Source organism: Poecilia reticulata, linkage group LG23, assembly GCF_000633615.1.
Source record: "Poecilia reticulata strain Guanapo linkage group LG23, Guppy_female_1.0+MT, whole genome shotgun sequence".
In the NCBI taxonomy this organism is placed as follows: domain Eukaryota; kingdom Metazoa; phylum Chordata; class Actinopteri; order Cyprinodontiformes; family Poeciliidae; genus Poecilia; species Poecilia reticulata.
Window position 1 is genome coordinate 2,868,109 of NC_024353.1, and position 18,109 is coordinate 2,886,217.

The following is an 18,109-nucleotide window of genomic DNA, read 5'->3' on the forward strand; positions in this document are numbered from 1 at the left end:
GGTAAAAACATCAAAGACATCAAAACCCTCACTCTAACCCTAATTTAGCCATAAGCAACTCTAAACAGGTGGGTTTTAAGTTGAGATTAAAAGGCACCCAGTGTTTCAGCTGTATTACAGTTTTCTGGAAGTTTGTTCCAAATTTGTGGTGCGTAGAAGCTGAGTGCTGCTTCTCCTCATTTGGTTCTGGTTCTGGGGATGCAGAGCAGACCAGAACTAGAAAATCTGAGAGGTCTAGACGGTTGGTACAACAATAACAGATCTTTAAGGTATTGTTGTGCTAAACCGTTCAGTGATTTATAAACCAACAGTATTTTAAAGTCTATTCTTTGAGCTACAGGGAGCCAGTGTAGGGACTTTAAAACTGGTGTTATGTGCTCTATCCTCCTGGTTTCAGTGAGAACGCAAGCAGCTAGATATCCTCAAATCAAAAACATAAAATTGAGATAGACCAACATAATATAGTGCATAACAAGGAAATGGAAAAAAAAGTACCATTTTAAGTTTACATCTAAATAAATAAATTGTAAAGGCCTGCAATCCACGATTGTTCTAATAATCAATTATTTTGATGATTAATTAAATAAAAAAATGGGCACATTCTTTATATGTTTCATTTAGCCACTTAAACCTTTTTTTATACAATATTAGAAATACATTAGAAGATGCAAATAAGTAATTAAATTCCTTTTTTAAATGAGAAAATTAACATTTTACTGCCTGAAATGAAATAACAAATCACTGCTGTAGGTTAAGCTAAAACTATACTCCTTGAGGAAGTTTGTAAATTTATCTTAATGTATATTTTTTGTACAGTTTTGGCCTAATTACTGCTCTAAATAATTTTTTTTCACCAAATTACTTTTTTTGAGTCTGGATATTCCAGTCAACAATTAATCGATAACTAAATTAGTTGACGATTACTTCAATAATCAATTAATCACGATTAATTGTTCCAGTCTTGACTCGTACAATGATTTTTTTGGTCTGAAAAGTTTCGTCATGCTGTCAGTCATCTTTGTTTTTCATGAGCGTTTCTTCCTAATGCAGATAAAGGACTGCAACGTTGTGGCTTCAAAGCTGATTCTGATCCTGGACGACCTGCTGTGGGTTCTGACCGACTCCCAGCTCAAAGCTATGGTTCAATATGCAAAGTCCCTCAGCGAAGCCATGGAGAAGTCTGCTCAGCAGAGGAAGAGCATGGCTGCAGACGATCAGGTACAAGTTCAGTGGACAAGTAACTCTTTCTAAAGTTGGTATGGTGATTTTTTTTTTTAACCTATCTGCTCTGCACTCGCTGTCTTAAGTTTTTCTATTTAATCATAAAATCCAAAACCATCGTTCTGCTGCTCAACATTCACACTTGTCCCCCTACAACACGCTTTCCTGTCTGAAATTTACTCTAGTCTGCCATCTGGTGGAGATATTCAGCACTGCATGTTTTACACCACCATTAAAAGATGTTAAAAACTTAAATCAAGCATTTATGCACTCAGTTTTTTTTTCAGAGTTTGCACTGGTGCTTGAAATGCTTAAAAATTGTAGAATTTCAACTGGATGTTTTCAAGGTTTAGAAAATGCCTAATTTCTGTATAAAATCCTTGAAAGTGCTTAACATTAAAACTGTTTTGTAAGAAAGTGCAAGTTAACGTTTTATTAAAGTTTGGAAAACAGTCTTTATATACACCTAACAAAAAGACATACACATTTTTTTCTCAGTCTGAGGTTAAATCAGACTAAAATTTTCTTGTTTCTTCTAGAATTTCCCAAATTATTTCTATTTGCTGAATGCAAGAAAATGTTGAGAGAACATTTTTTTAGTTTGATTTTTGTAACTTCCTTTGTACATTGAGTGCTAATGAGATATTGATTGTCTTATATTTAATACATTAAACAACATTATTTAAATTGGGACTTCTTTTTAAATTAATGTGTGTAAGGTGTGTGAGAGAGACATTTCAAAGCATAAAAGCAGAGACTGTGCAAAGTAGTGAATTGAAACTGTCTTTTTTTTGGTATGTTTGTATTGTTTTTCTCTGCAAAAGTTTGCAAACTTGCCTTAAAAATTCTTGAAATCTGCTTAAATGTGACTGTGGCACAAGTGTGTGAACCCAGGTTAGTACAAAAGAAAAGCAGAAGTGCTGAAAGATGCCGTCTGCGTTCACCAGGTGTCGTCGCCGCCCCCTACAGCCCAACAAGTGCGCACCCAGCAGGCGTCCTCAGCCGCTGACCAGAGTGCAACCATGGCCAAGCTGTTCAGCGCCTACGATGTGTGTGAGACCTCACACCACCTCCAGATCACACACCTGGACCTGCACATCTGTGATGACATCCATGCCAAGGACACAGGTATCAAATACACATTAGAAAGAAAATAATCCAATTTACTCTTGTCTAGATTTATTTTTCACTCTCTTCTGCACAGCTACCAGTAGGAGGATAACAGGCGGAGCGATGCAGCTTTCCTTCAGCTCCATCACCCTCGACTACTACCCTTTCCACAAAGCAGGTCGGTTCTTCACTTCCTTGTTTCTGGTAAACCTTTCGCTGTCTGCTCTCTCATGTTTCCCTTCCTTTTCTCAGGGGACAGTTGTGTCCACTGGATGCACTACAGCGAAGCCACTAAAACCAGAGAGACCTGGGCCAAGAGTCTACTGGACGAGTACAAAACTGACGTGGAAAGGTTAAAGGGCGCGGTTCGAGACCGACAAGGCCCCGGCGCTGCACATGGCTCCCCGCATCACGGCTCCCCGAATCACGGTAAGCAAAACGCGTTTCTTCGTACACTGCAGATGCTAGCTCAGCAGGACGTCATCCCTGTGGGTTTTCTGTCCCTCAGTGTCCCTTAAGGACGAGGTTTATGAGCCTCTAGGAGGTCAGGAGGGTGCAGAAGGAGAAGTAGGGCTTAGGGAGGCAGATGAAGGACTCCTAGATTGGAGCCCCTACACACAACCTCCACCCCAGTGCTGCTGGTGCCTAGAACCAGGTACCGCTGTGTGTGTATGTGTGGTTTTTGCGCACACCTGGGTGCGGTGATGCACACTCGTTGAAGAGCCCATCTGCGTTTGTTTAGCTTTTTTTTTCCTGCCTTATTTTTTATTTTCTGTCCCGTTTCGTCCGTTCTCTCCAGGGAAGATAAACACCTCGTCCTCCAGCGCCTCCTTCAGCCCTCCGCCTCCTCCGCCTCCAAAGACCCAGCTCATGTCCAGCTCCTTCGTCCTCAGGATGGCGGACTTCAGCATCTACCAGGTCACTCAACACACCCTAAAAAACAAAACAAACAACAAAAGTATCATTCAGCTTCCATTTCACAGTTATGAACTCTTTATGTTGGTAGCAGAAATTTAAGTTTCTTCTAGACAGAGGATTATGGCCACTGATAAATAAATGGTCAACTTCAAATAAATAACCTAATATCCTCTAAGTGTTTGTGAATTATGTTGTTTGTATATGAAAATAATCACATAACAGTTTCTTCCTTGTTACAGGATTTGTAAATCTGCACTTTATTCACACTGAATCCTGACCCACATGTTTGGTCGATTTGAGTTTTAAAATATTTATTTGCTTGATAATGCATAAACAATTTAAACGATTCTTATTCTGAGAAATTTTATACTCTTTTGTAGAAAAATGTGACACTTTTGTCTGTATTTGCTAGATTATTTGTAAAAATTGTATTTATATAGGTCTAATTTGCTTTAATTTCACCCACTGAAGAAAAGCGTCCCCTCAGCATCGTGCTGCCACTTTAATTTTGAACCTTCCACATTACAGTTAATGACACGTCAAATTTATTTATGCAGCACTTTTAAAAACAGATTTAAAGCTGCACCAAAGTGCTATACAAAAACTATAACACAATAGAATAAGTTGATGAAAAGAGAAAAAAATATACAATATAAATAAGTAATAATTAAACATCACAACTGAAAAGTTATGCTCTACTCTGTTACTCTGCTGCATAAAATCCCAGTAAAACATGTTTGTGTGGATGAAAAGTTATGCACTTTTCCATAAAATGTGGAAAAGTTGACGTGTAATAAACAGCTGAGGTCATACAGATATTTTCTCTAATGTTGACTTTTTTGGATTTGTCTTTTTTTTTTTTTCTTTTCCTCCAGGTGTCGACGGCAGACCAGCGGCGCTCCAGCCCAAAGACCATGATCTCCTGCAATAAGAAGTCGCTTTATCTTCCCCCGGAGATGCCGGCCGTCCATGTCGAGTTTACAGAATATTACTTTCCAGATGGAAAAGATTACCCCAGTAAGACTTTTACTCAAATAGTTTTTGTTTCTTTCTCCTTATGTGTAAATTTTACATAAAATTCAATCTCTTCCCCCTCCTGTTCCTACAGTCCCGTGTCCCAACCTGTACGCCCAGCTCAACGCCCTGCAGCTGGTTCTGGATCCCCGCAGCCTGGTGTGGATCAACCTCTTCGCTCTGGACCTGAGGCAGAGTCTGGAGCAGTTCATGCAGATCTACAAGCTCAACGACTCGCAGAAACCCGACGAACACGTCGACATCAAGGTGGACGGCCTCATGCTGAAAGTAAGCATTCGCTGCCCTGCAGACGTATTCAAACCTTTTCCCATTTTATGACAATGGTGATGGTCACAATGCCAGATCACTGTACATATTTAACAGAATGGTAAAAGTTAGTTTATCCAAGATATGTGAAACCATACGAATTGTTTTTTGAGCTGATTTTTTTGTTCCCTGTAATTTGCATGTATTCTTGTGTTAAAATGTGCAGATATTATGAGATTTTTTCTTTTTTCTGCTCCCTTTCAAGATTTTATTGAGTTGTATATGTTGTATATTTTCCTGTTATTTTTGTATAATTTCTTTGTTTTTAATGAAATTAATAGAAATCAAACACAAACCTCAGAGTTTTGCATTCAAGCTTGACGAGACAAGCTAGCATAAAGTAGCACATAAATGTTTGGTGGCAGGAAAATGATACTTGCCTTTAAAATGATTTAGAAATTTCATATAATTTGTTGAACCTTTTCTTCTGTCGTTGAATCGTAATACTTCTCATACTCCGATCAGGTGGATGTTCAGCGTTAGTTCTTTTCTACTGCTGAAACAATTATTTTGATCAATCGCGATTAATCGATTTTTTGCAGTATGTTTATATTTTTCGCTTGAATACTACTTAACCTAGGGTTCTTTAAGCAAATTGCCTTTTTTTGTGTAAATTAATCGATAACTAAATTAGCTGACGATTATTTAAAAAGTCGATTAATCGTTTCAGACCTTTTTAAAGTCATGTAAAATGTTTTCTTTGATGTTTTAGTTGGTGGTTCCCACGGAGCCAGACGCCTCCTACGCGGCGGACTTGCCTCGCTCCGTCTCCATCCAAACATCAGAGATGGTCGCCACCAACACCCGGCATCCCCCCAACTGCACCCGCTCCCACCTGGAGGCCCTCCTGCAGGCCTTCGAAGGGGAACCCTTCTTCTCTCCGTCTTTCTCCACTTTCCCACGCTCGCCCTCCTCCCTGCCCGTCCTCCACCCCGTCTTCCAGCGGCACGCTCACGAGCAGGACACCAAGCTGCAGCACGTCCACCGGGGGCTGGTGGAGCCCACCATGGGTGCGGACGCCCTCAAAATGCCTGCGGCCGCCGACTTCTGGGCGCTGCACTTCGCCCAGTTCTGGGTGGACTACGAAGGCAGCCGTGGGGGCAAAGGGCGGCCGCAGCCCTTCGTGGACTCGTTCCCTCTCACGGTGTGGGCGTGCCAGCCCACCAAGCTCGTCCAGCACCAGGAGAAGCTGAAGGACTCGGCAGGAACCGGGCTGTCCAGGAGCTCGTCAGCAGAGGCAGTGGCGCGTTTGCAGCGGAAGCGAATGCTGAAGGAGTACTACAGCGCAGACAGCGCGCCAGCATCAACACAAAGCAACGGGCTGCATAAACCTCACTCACTGGACAGCCTCCCCAACTCACGCTTGTCATTGTCACCAAGTAAAGATGCAGACGTCCATCTGTTGGTGCATGTGCAGAAGCCACTAAGCGCTCAGGTACGTTTGTGTTTTTATTTAGAAAGATGTGGTAGTTTTGTGAGAGACGATCCATTTAAAATAGATTGTACTGATTGGTTTATTCATTTTTTGGATTCATGCACTTCTTGGGTTTCCATAGTTCAGATATCAGCAAATCTTGTATAACAAGGTTCTATTTATTTGAACTTTGAACTCAGGTCAACTCTGTGATTGAATATTAGGGCCAAGCTATGAGTTTTAATCTTTTAATTCACGAGAGTTGAGTTGTAAGACAGTAATGTGAGGATAAAGGGTTAAAATTACCAGAATAAAGTCGTCATAACAGGAGAAAAATTTGGATGCTCAAGAAAATGAGCTGCTCACATCACATCTTATTACTCTATACCAGTGGTTCTTAACCCTTTTTGAGGTACCGAACCCACCAGTTTCATATGCGCATTCACTGAACCCTTCTGTAGTGATAAATAAAATATGATTTGCCACAGTTTCAACAGGTTGGCCATCGAGAGAAACTGGAACCGCTTTAAGGTCTTATTTAGATCATTTAATTAGCTCTACATTCTTAAAAGAATGAAAAATTAATAATAAATAATGAAGACTTTGTGGTATTCTGATTTAGTGAATTATATTAGTGTGTTACCACCCCCATGGCACTAGAGGCAGTAGCAACCCCGAAAAGATGCGACTAAGGAGCAGATTTAGAAGTACACCGAAAGCTACAGAATTTGGTAAAAAACTGTGAGCTTTGCTGAAGTTATTAAAGACACAAGTTCAAATCCATGCTGAGAGTGGAGCTCCTTCAATCAGGGCTCCTCCGCAGCTCTGATTGGCCAAGGAATGTAACGTGATCCTCTGCATTAAGTGATGGCAAAGTGGCGCGTCATCACGACTTTACACAAGTGTGTCTTTACCTCCGCGGCAGAGGCTCCGCCGAACCCCTGAGACCGACTCATCGAACCCCTGGGGTTCGATCGAACCCAGGTTAAGAAACACTGGTCTAGAACCTTTTTTTTAATTAAAACAACTTTTTTCTTGTAAATTTTAAATAAAATTGTGTATTTTTTTGCTAATGTTATGGCTATATTCTCATAATTAAGCAGAATTACACCCTACTGTCCAACTCAGAGAATGGATGGTTGAAATTAAAGTAACTTTTTGAAGATTTTTTTCTATCGTTTGTAATTTATTTTTAAAAAATAAAAATGAAAAAAGGATCTGGTATGAAAAAATTTGGGATGTAATTTTTCTGCCTCGGCATTGAGACAGGTTCATGACGACAAAGTACCAAGAACATTTAAATTTTTAAGAGAAAAAATGGAATAGAAAGTAAAAGTGAGTTGATTTATTACATATTTTGTATCGTTGTCTGCCATTTTGCTAGTAGCTAATGATGTTTGAGGGGACGTGGAAAATTATTATTTAGCAAATAAGTTTAACATGTCACAATCTTTGCTTTTACTCAAATCTGTGTTTCAGGTGAGCCATCGGCAGTACGTGTTCCTGATGCACCTCCTGCGCAGCCTGAAAACCCTGCAGCAAACGCTGCAGCAGGATCTGGAGAGCATGACCTCCAAGAGAGAGCGCAAAGATGCGACACACTGTCCCGCCGACCACAAACCCTTCACCTTCTGCCTGGGCCTCCTGCTGAAGAGCGCCGAGGTGTCGCTCCTCATGAAGCCCATTCCCCTACCTGAGGGTTCAGGATCTCCTACTGGGTCAGAGCTCTCCCCCTCGGAGAGCAGAGGGACGCTCGAACCGGCAGGTGACGTGGCGGAGGGGACAGCGAGGGTCAACGAGGAGCCGGGGTCTGACGACGGAGGAGCAGCCAAGCAGCCTTGCACTGTAGACCAGCTGCTATGTGGCGAAGGTCCAGAAGGTGGCGCCACTCTGGGTGCTACCCCGTTAATTCCCTCCTCGGCTTGTGAGGAGAGGACTCCGGCGAAGAACCCGGACAAGGGGGCTTCAGAGGCAGTGGGGGAGGGCGTGGTGGATGGGTTGGGAACCGGGGATGAAGCGGGTTCTGGGCTGGACCCGAAACCCGCTTTCACCGACCCGCTTTCTGACTTTAGTGACAAAGAGAAAGCTGCAGCTGCAAAGATGCCTCAGTCAATTTCCAGGTATGATTTTCTTCGTGTCACGTGGCAGATGCAGACTTTAATCATGCAAAATGATTCTTTTTTGCATGAAAAAGAATAATTTTTCATGCAAAAAATGACTCATGCTTTCAGCTGAAAGACTCACGCTGATTTATTTTGATTTTTAGGGTCACGATTCGATTCAGAAATTATTTTTAATTCAGAAACGGCATAGGGATTCTGTTTAAAACAATTCTGTATGAAATTTCTTCAATTTACATTTTTCTTAAATAAAATAAAGTCAAATAATTATTCATAATGCATATAGGCAGGACGTCTTTCTACGGTAAAGTGATATGCAGAATATTCACAAATAGGCAAAGACTTGCCACTTAAATACATCTTAATATTTATTTTTGAGCATTTTTCAATCAATTCAAAATCAGGATTTACAGAATATTTTCCTCACTGTTTATTTTGTTTAAAATCTAAAAAAGTGAGTCTATTCAGGAATGAAAATACCCTGTTTTTTAAAAATATTTTGGTTCTAATCCATGTTTAAGTCGTATGAAATATGACAGATTATGGCCACTCCAAAATAATGGGTCACATTATCAACAGAATTATAATTTCTTGCAGCAGATTTTAAGAAATATCTGTGTCTGTAGTTGTCATTTTAATCTTAACAGCAGCTTTTTACACACCGAGTAATGAGGGAAATTAAATACAACAAGCAGATTAATTTCTGTCCTCATAAAATCTGACTTTCTTCTCTCCTGTGGTGTTTCTGAGATCCGCTCTGATCCAATCTCTTCCTGAACACAAGAGCTTTCTGTCTAAACTTCCACTGTCAGTCATTTCAAGTTTCAACCTCATTCATTGTCCATCATTTCTGAGCTCATTAACTCTTTTCTGCCTCTTGCCTTTCACTTTGACCGATGCGAGGTGTGTGTGTGTGTTTTCTCTCTACTAAGGAAAGGAAGTTTGTCTGTGGTTTCTGATCTCCTCAGCTCCTCAAACTCCAGCAGATCCACCTCCCTTTATTCCATGTCTAACATGTAAGGCTCTGGATCTGTGACTAGATATGGTAAAGAGCTGACTTCACACCTGCAGCGTGACGTGTGTGTGTGTGTGTGTGTGAATGTGTGTAGTATCTAAAGCGCTTCCTGATTTTTATCTCTACATCAGTGCGCACAGACCTTAAATTTCTTGAGTCGGGTCTATTTTTTGGTCTAGTTTCTTGTCCAAATATCTTAGTTCACTTGAAATGAGACAAAACTGACTTACAAGTAACTTATCATCAAGATACAGGAGCTTCCTTTAAGTAAATTATTCCTTAATATTGGTGAAAAAGTATTAGTTACAAGTGAATTTACTGTTTTTTTTATTGATGTTAAGGAATTATTTACTTGAAGCAAACTCATGTCTTGGTGAAAAATTATTTTTAAGTTGGTTTTCTCGTATTTCAAGTGCAAGACAAATTTACTTAGTATAACTTTTAGTTTTTTCAGTGTAGATGGCTGGACTGTATGATGCGTTATGTTTTCTTACTGCTTTTCCTCGTCTGTTTTAAACTGAAAGCACCACTAGCTGCGTCTCCATTGACCATAAAATTGCACAAATTGGAATTACAAAGATAAATTTGCTTAATGGAAACATAACGGTTGTGGAAAAAAAAATCTCATAATTTTTATTACATTTTTGCAGTAGGATTAGGTGGTTTTTCAGCTGTATCAAAATGAGTGTATTTCACAATAGAAACACTTTTTTTGTGTCACTCGAGTCACATGATCAACAAATATGTTACTTCTGGAGGAATCGACGAAGGAGGAAAATGGCTGACATTTTCCAAATAACTCATGTGAACAAACTTATTCATGTGTGATTTTAATTACATTTCTTATTCAATCAAAACACAGAAATTGTGAAAGTTTTTCGTACATTTGTAATGGAAACGCATCTAGTGTGGCTTTGGTTCAATGGAATCAGAACCTACCAGGCTGTGGGACATTAATGCAGTTTTCTAACTAAAGTTAATTGTAAATAAATGAGGAAATATCTTTCATCAGACTACATGCTCATGTTGTGATCTATAAATTCTAACATCTGCATTAAAATCATATTATGCTGAACATATTTGTTAGATGTACAGCATAATATGATTGTACATTTTACCTTGTTGTATTTCGCAGTTGAACCAAACTGAATATATGATTGATTTACATCTAGTCAACTCTGGCATTTCATCCTTAATCTCTGTAATTAAATAAAACCCAGAGTATTCCTGCAGATTGTAAAGGAATTGTGATGTATGGAGAATGTGTAAGCTGATGGACAGAAGATGCTCTGCAGTAGCGCTGTGACTAGAAGGGCGGTGTGAAAAGGGGAAAGAACGCGAACATGCCGCGCCGCCGCTGTGAAGTCAGCATCAAGTGTGTGTGTGTGTGTGTGTGTGTGTGTGTGTGTGTGTGTGTGTGTGTGTGTGTGTGTGCGCGTGACGGTGTCCTTGTTCTCGTAATGGTCTCATGAATAAAATCTGTGCAAATGTTTGTGGATCCCCCAGTGGGCATGCATTTGCATGTGTGCACGACATCCTGTTCTTATTGTCTCTCTTATAATTTTCTTTTATAATTATTTTTCTTTTCTACTGTTTTGATGTTGAAACAAGAAGCTTTGTGTCGTCTTTGTCCTTTTCTAGCCTTGTGTTCTCTGATTTAGTTCTGGTTTTATTTCCGATCGTTTGTAGCCATTAATAGAGCAGACATGACCTTAAACAACCCCACACAGAGGAGATGATGCACATTTAATTCACGGCTGCCTCACTGAGCTCTGGGAGCCTCCAATCTCATTTGTCAGTATTATAAAATGCATATTAGACCCAATAAAATTTTAAAATTTTACCTATTTTTGTTAATAGATGTCTAATTTGATCTAAATTTAGTCGTTCCCAGAGAGTGTTGGGATTCAGAATTCGTTTTCTAATGCTTTTTGCGTCACTTCTTCTTATGCATGTGTGTTTTATTTTTGTAGCGGTCGTTTGATGCGCGATCGCTCCCAGTCCAGTTTCTCTGTGTCCTATAAGAACATGAAGAAGAGCCCGTCCCTCCAGTCTCTGGACAACATCTCCATAGACAGCTACTTGATGGAAGACGGAGACACGTACAGCTTAACGGAGAGAGGTGGACTCAGTTACATCCTCTGTATAAAAACACAAATGCTTTTTTTCTTCCTTTTTTAACCTTAATGACGGAAAAAAAACGTTTTGTGTCACTTAAGGTTACCAAAATGATCTTTCTTGCTAAACACCAAAATATTGAGGCCCAAATAAAGATATCAATATAATATTACAGTTTATAAAACCTTAATTTCTTGTTTTATTACATAAAATTGTAACTATTTGGCTATAATCTCAGTTTTTGCATTTGGAGGACAGATGTGATGCGTTATAGGCCACTTTTAGAATGAAAAGAGGAAATTATAGCGTCCTGAAATATTTAATAATAAAACTGAAATAATAAAACTACCTGACCTAAAATAGGAAACGGGATTGTTTTGCTTCTGACTTAAAAAAAAATGTATAAGTAAATATGCAGTTTCAACTCTACAGTGCAAAACTTTTCATTCCTTTTGACATTTTTTACATTTTGTCACGTTAGAATCACCAACTTTGATTAATTTTGCCTGCATAATTTTTATGGTTGTGTTCCAGCAAAATTTCATGACAATAAATTTTGCTAGATGATGAATTGTTCCATCAGTTAAATTTACCAAAAATAATAACGTGGAAATAAAAAAAACACAAACGGATTAGTAAAATGAACTCTAATGTCTCTGTAAATAGCTCATTTCAATTGATTATGCTATTAATTGATTATTGCGACAGGCTGAGTTGTATTGTGAAGAAACGTTCATTTAGGAAGTTGGCGTCCGTAGCTAACTTTAATAAACTACATTGTACATTTTGCATCTCATCTTTTGCACAAATCAGGAGAAACGGTACAGATGTACTTGCAAGATGCTCGACACTAACAGCAGGGGGCAGCGTTGTGCTTATTTTCAGTTGAGCAGCTTCCCAAGAAACCATAAAAGTCATATTTTTCTTTTCCTTTTCTTCACAGACGATGTGTCCATCTCCGGCTTCAAGGACGCCATCAGCGAGCAGAGCGTCCCGGAGAGCGCCGCCGAGGCGGTGACTGTCCAGGACAAGAACGGGACCGCGTCCCCCGACAGCGTCAGCGCCGCCTCCCAGAGCATCGACGAGCCCGCCAAAGACATGGTGAGAGGCCCAGGAAGTCTTTGACTCAGAAGAAGTCAAAACACCAAGAGATGGTGACGCTGACTGTCCTCCTCCAGGTGTCGGTGCTGGTGCTGAAGGTCCAGACGTTGTGTGTGGGCATGGAGGCGGTGGGCGAGAGCTCAGCCGTGACCCTAGAGGTCGGTCGGGTCACTCCCAACCAGCTGGGCAACATTGGCCTCAGAGAGTACCTCAGCAACCGCAGCCTCGGTAAGAAACAACCATCGATGCGATCTGTTACGGTTCCTGCATGTTTTCCACGTTGCACCCACATTTCACAGCTTTCCATAATTTATCTGTAATATTATTTTGTCTTGTTTCATGTGGAACTTGTTAAAATTATAGCTAAACTTGGCGTGTGGGAGAGGTTGTTGAACACACATTTAGAGCTCCTGTTGGTGGTTTTTTTTTTTACTCCAGACCAATTATGAGACAGTCGTGAGACGGAAAGAGAAATGAGTAACTTTTATCCAAGAGCAGGGAGCTGCAGGACGTTACTGGAAAGGTTAAAATGCTTTTTTTTTTTAAAGAAAAACAAAAGGAGGTCCTGAACTATAAAGGTTTTAAATTAGCATTCATTATCATCTAGGCTAAGGGAAGTATGGGAGATTTTTATCCATTAAGCTGAAAACACGGTTTTAAAGAAGTTTCTTAAAGAAGCAGATTATATTTTAAATATTTAAATTATTTTAACATTTTAGGCACTATAATTTTATTTTGACTTAGAAGCACAGAACCTGGGAATATGTCCAAACCTATTCAAAATTAATTCATTTTATATCAGCTTTAAGGTTTCAGAAAAGCCAAATTGATCATTTTATTTTCAATTTTTCTGAATTTCCACAAATAGTTTCACAAATTGAGATTAGAGATTATATTTTAAACTCAGGACTGATCGACGTTAGGTCAGATACCAGAAACCAACAATGGATTGTAATTGTTTTGGAGGAAATAAGTATTGAAATAAATTTTTTTGTTTTACTCGAATGGAGAATCTTCAGAATAAATAAAAAGAAAAAATAAATAAAAAGTCGCCGCGCCCACCCAAACGGAGCAAAAATAAGGGTAAAACGTTCAAACTTTGCATAAAATTATTGTTTTTAAAGATGTACATAACGTGGCTTATCACAGTTTTAGATTTTATTGAATAAACTAACATCACATTACATAAATGTCTAAAGTATTAAAATTATTAGACAGTTTAGGAAAATATATATAGTTACGCTGATGATACTCGGCTATATTTATCCAAAAAGCCTGACCAATCCAATCTAACTAGATTGCAGTTAATAATTACACTGCATTAAAATGAACTGGGTCCGAATGTAATGATATGATTGGATTAAATTGGATTGTGAGCAACTTGTTCAGGTGAGATTAGAAATAAAATCAGAAATGCTTAAAAACTAGACGACAGATTAGTCTGTTGTGTTCGGTTCCACAGGTTTTCCACTCTAACCCTCCCACCCTTGCTTCTGTCTTTATGTACCTCCCATAACCTCCCCACAGGTATGGTGTGTTCAGTACCAATACCTGCTCAGAGCAGCCAAGGTAACCGCTGGGTGTTCACTCACCATGTCAGTCCTAACATGCATGCTTGGCTCGGTGCATTTGTGCCTGTGCTTAACATGTTTGCACACATGAAGCGTGTGTGTTTGCCCGTTTTCTAGCAGCAAGCAGGGAACACTTGAGAGTGTGTGTGCGTGTGTGTGCGTGTGTGTGCGCGTGTGTGTGCGTGTGTGTGTGTGTGTGTGTGGCACTTAATGAAGGCTAGATTTGTCTGTAATGGACTGAGTGGTCCCATTATTTGCAACATTAGGCCCCCCAGTCTTTAAACACGCCAGATTTAAATTAACTTCTGGTTTTCGCGTGGACAGATTTAACCCCTAATCCTCCCGTTCTCTTCTCCGTCTAATTCTCTCCATCCTCCTCTTCCTCTCTCTCCACTGCAGCAGACTTTGCAGTTTCAGTCCAGTGATTCAGGCAATGAGAGAGATGCCAGCTTTACCCCCCTGCCACCTATTTCTATCTCCCATCCTCCCTCTTTCCCTCCAATTTTACTCTCCCTCAAGCTCACACTCCATCTTCCTCCTAATCCTGTCGCTCACCCCTCCGTCTCCACCTTTCCTTTTCTTCTCCAGGCCATCTTTTCGCTCTCCTCTCTGTCTTATCTCACTCATTCAGTCCTTCTGAATAGCTTCTGGCTTTTTCTCGTTTTGCATTTTCCACCTTTTTTGTTTTTTACTTTTTCCCCAACTGTAGCTTCTCAGAACAGAGAGAAAATGCCACTTTATGTAGGAAAAGCTGACAGCTCTGCGTTTTTGTGCAGATCTGTGTTTCCTCTCCATTTTAACCCTCCATATGTTCTCAGAGCTTTTTAAATGGAATCAATATGTTCATTTCCATGACTTGCTGAATGCTGTTTTGTGACTTGTGATGTGTCAACTTCAGCTTTTATCGCCTCATTTTCTCACCCTTTTCAGAAATTAGATTGTTCATACATGAATAGGTAAAGCAGGAATTTTATTTGAACAGCTAAAGTCAGGAAACATAATTAAACATGACTGTCAGCTGGAGCCTGTGGGACGGTAAAAAGCCTCTTTCACTTCTTTCTAAGGGAATCTCTGCCTTTTGTCTCCAACTCCTTCTTATGATCTGCTGCTTCCTCCTTTACAGTCGCTTCACGTCTCACTGAAAGCTGCTTTTAAACCTGACATCAAAATACTCCACACATCTGCTTTTGAAACTATTTACCTGGAAGAAACAATCTTAAATTTCTTGGAAACAGCCGCTTAAAGTTCATGAGGTTATTTGACGAAATAAAAAAACGTTAGCAAAGATTAAAGAGATGTAGAACGGGGAAGATATTGACTGCTCATACCATCTCAACAGATCCCACAAAGTGTTACAATACAGGAAATGACTAAATAAGTAACATTTAAATTTCACCAACTGCTCACCACTAAAGTAAAAAAGAAGTAACTTATAGAACCATCAACATATTTAATTTAACTTTTATTTCATANTTCAGTCCTTCTGAATAGCTTCTGGCTTTTTCTCGTTTTGCATTTTCCACCTTTTTTGTTTTTTACTTTTTCCCCAACTGTAGCTTCTCAGAACAGAGAGAAAATGCCACTTTATGTAGGAAAAGCTGACAGCTCTGCGTTTTTGTGCAGATCTGTGTTTCCTCTCCATTTTAACCCTCCATATGTTCTCAGAGCTTTTTAAATGGAATCAATATGTTCATTTCCATGACTTGCTGAATGCTGTTTTGTGACTTGTGATGTGTCAACTTCAGCTTTTATCGCCTCATTTTCTCACCCTTTTCAGAAATTAGATTGTTCATACATGAATAGGTAAAGCAGGAATTTTATTTGAACAGCTAAAGTCAGGAAACATAATTAAACATGACTGTCAGCTGGAGCCTGTGGGTCGGTAAAAAGCCTCTTTCACTTCTTTCTAAGGGAATCTCTGCCTTTTGTCTCCAACTCCTCCTTATGATCTGCTGCTTCCTCCTTTACAGTCGCTTCACGTCTCACTGAAAGCTGCTTTTAAACCTGACATCAAAATACTCCACACATCACTTCAGCGGCTGCTTTTGAAACTATTTACCTGGAAGAAACAATCTTAAATTTCTTGGAAACAGCCGCTTAAAGTTCATGAGGTTATTTGACGAAATAAAAAAACGTTAGCAAAGATTAAAGAGATGTAGAACGGGGAAGATATTGACTGCTCATACCATCTCAACAGATCCCACAAAGTGTTACAATACAGGAAATGACTAAATAAGTAACATTTAAATTTCACCAACTGCTCACCACTAAAGTAAAAAAGAAGTAACTTATAGAACCATCAACATATTTAATTTAACTTTTATTTCATATTTAAGCCATATTTCAAAAAATGTGTTAGAATTCTACACATTATACATTTTATGTTTATATTTGCTGATATTTAACATTTTATATGACAGTAAATTGTCAGCAAATAAGAAATTTCCCCTTTGGGATCAATAAAATATATTCCAAAATTTTATTTTTATTTATTTTTGTGTCACACATGGACTTAAAATAAAATATTAAAATTATGTTCAGTTTTAATGTGGACCTTATAAAAACTTAAAAATAAACTTTATATTATATATCCATTTAATACAAAGTACATTCTTATATGTATATTACTCAGTAATTAAAATATTTGAACAACTAGTAATTATCTCTTAAAATATCATTAATAGGTTACATTTTTGTAATTTAACCTATTTAAAATACTATAGGTTGGTTAAACTTATTATAAATAAAGTTAAATAAACCTTTATAAAACCTAATACCTTTTTTATTTAAAGATATTATAGGTTAATTTAATAGCTTAAATACTTTTTTTTTTTTTTTCTGGTTTCGGGCACAAACTTTTCTCTTGACCGTTGGTCCTGGCACCTTGCTGCCAGTCCATTGTCCTCAAGTGCCGCTGTCTCCCAAGTGTGGATTTCAGCTTTGGTGATATTTTACCAGCTGAACCGTCTCCAATGGCCATCAGCTTAACCGAGCTGCATTTTTATTCAAACTTCAGCAGTTTTCTGGTTGTTCTGCTAAGGTAGTGACATCAATTTGTGACATCACACAATTTGATGTCTACCAACACAAAAAGCTGCACTCTTGAATTCTACCGTCATAACCATTGCAGAAGCTGGAGAGCTAGTAGTAGGATTGTATGGTAAGAGATCAAGAACGATTTGTACGGACAGAATCGATGATGAGTAAGAGCAAGAAGACGATGTCCTCTGATTGGCAGATGTTGGCAAGAGACAGAAGCTCCTTAACATCTTGGAAGACGTCGGCAGGATGTCCATTGAAAGACCATCACTGATTAAAACAAACGAGGAGCTAAAATTTCAAGTTATGAACTTAGAAAAATCAGCACTTGAAAAAGATAAACTGATTCGGAAGAAAGACAAAGAATTAAAAAGGCTGATCGACGTAAACACAACTTTTAAAGAAGATAACGCCACATTGGAGCAGATAAAAACTGCCGTGGAGAAGAGAAGCACCAACTATGACATGGAAATCACAGCCCTGAAGCAGAAATTCAGGGCCCTAGAGCAGAAGAAGCTGAAGCTGAAAACCAACCCTCTGGAGGAGAAAAACACCTTCGAGCAGGTAAGCTGCCTCTTGGAGAGGAGAAATACAGTAGATGTGAAAGAAAACTCTGACTTGAGGCAGAAAAGCAAGGCTCTGGAAAAAAAAAAGACTGTCTTGGAGAAAACAAACACTGCTCTGGAGGAGAAAAACGGCACCCTGGAGCAGGAAAACTCCACCCTGGAGAAGGAAAATGCCATCCTGGAGGAGAAAAACCTCTGTCTTCCAACAGGCATACTACCTGTTGGAGGAGGAAAACGCCAACTTGGAGCTTGAGGTGGAACAGATGAAAAAAAGGCGGAGGGAATTAATGGTACAGCAAAATCAGCAACCATCTCAAAAGGAAACCCACAAAGACGGCATGTCTGTTTCAGACCAGCCACAGAAGAAGCCACAACGATTCAGACATGTGATCAGAGGCTGCTACGATACATTTCTGAAAATGTACGATTTCTGAAAATCGTACATTTTGTTCATAGCAAGTCCTGTCCAACCTCCATGGCGAGTCCTGTTGGTTTCTGGGCTGACCTCTAGGGTTGATGGCGAGTCCTGTTGGTTTCAGAGCTGACCTCTAGGGTTGATAGTGAGTCCTGTTGGT

General features: G+C 39.3%; 1 protein-coding gene across 3 annotated transcripts in view; it reads left to right on the plus strand.

Annotated features, from left to right (window-relative positions):
* bltp3b (bridge-like lipid transfer protein family member 3B) overlaps positions 1–18,109 on the plus strand; it is a 42,792-nt gene that overhangs the window by 15,420 nt on the left and 9,263 nt on the right. The window contains exons 7-20 of one of the 3 annotated variants that reach the window (XM_008400551.2): positions 1,051–1,218; positions 2,169–2,349; positions 2,426–2,509; positions 2,584–2,760; positions 3,131–3,249; positions 4,125–4,266; positions 4,358–4,551; positions 5,303–6,025; positions 7,484–8,124; positions 9,057–9,140; positions 11,113–11,261; positions 12,201–12,358; positions 12,436–12,586; positions 13,886–13,927. In XM_008400551.2, coding sequence (XP_008398773.1) covers positions 1,051–1,218; positions 2,169–2,349; positions 2,426–2,509; positions 2,584–2,760; positions 3,131–3,249; positions 4,125–4,266; positions 4,358–4,551; positions 5,303–6,025; positions 7,484–8,124; positions 9,057–9,140; positions 11,113–11,261; positions 12,201–12,358; positions 12,436–12,586; positions 13,886–13,927 — 3,013 coding nt within the window. The remainder of the gene's footprint in view (positions 1–1,050; positions 1,219–2,168; positions 2,350–2,425; positions 2,510–2,583; positions 2,761–3,130; positions 3,250–4,124; positions 4,267–4,357; positions 4,552–5,302; positions 6,026–7,483; positions 8,125–9,056; positions 9,141–11,112; positions 11,262–12,200; positions 12,359–12,435; positions 12,587–13,885; positions 13,928–18,109) is intronic. The other 2 variants (XM_008400552.2, XM_008400553.2) reach the window with 2 other exon arrangements.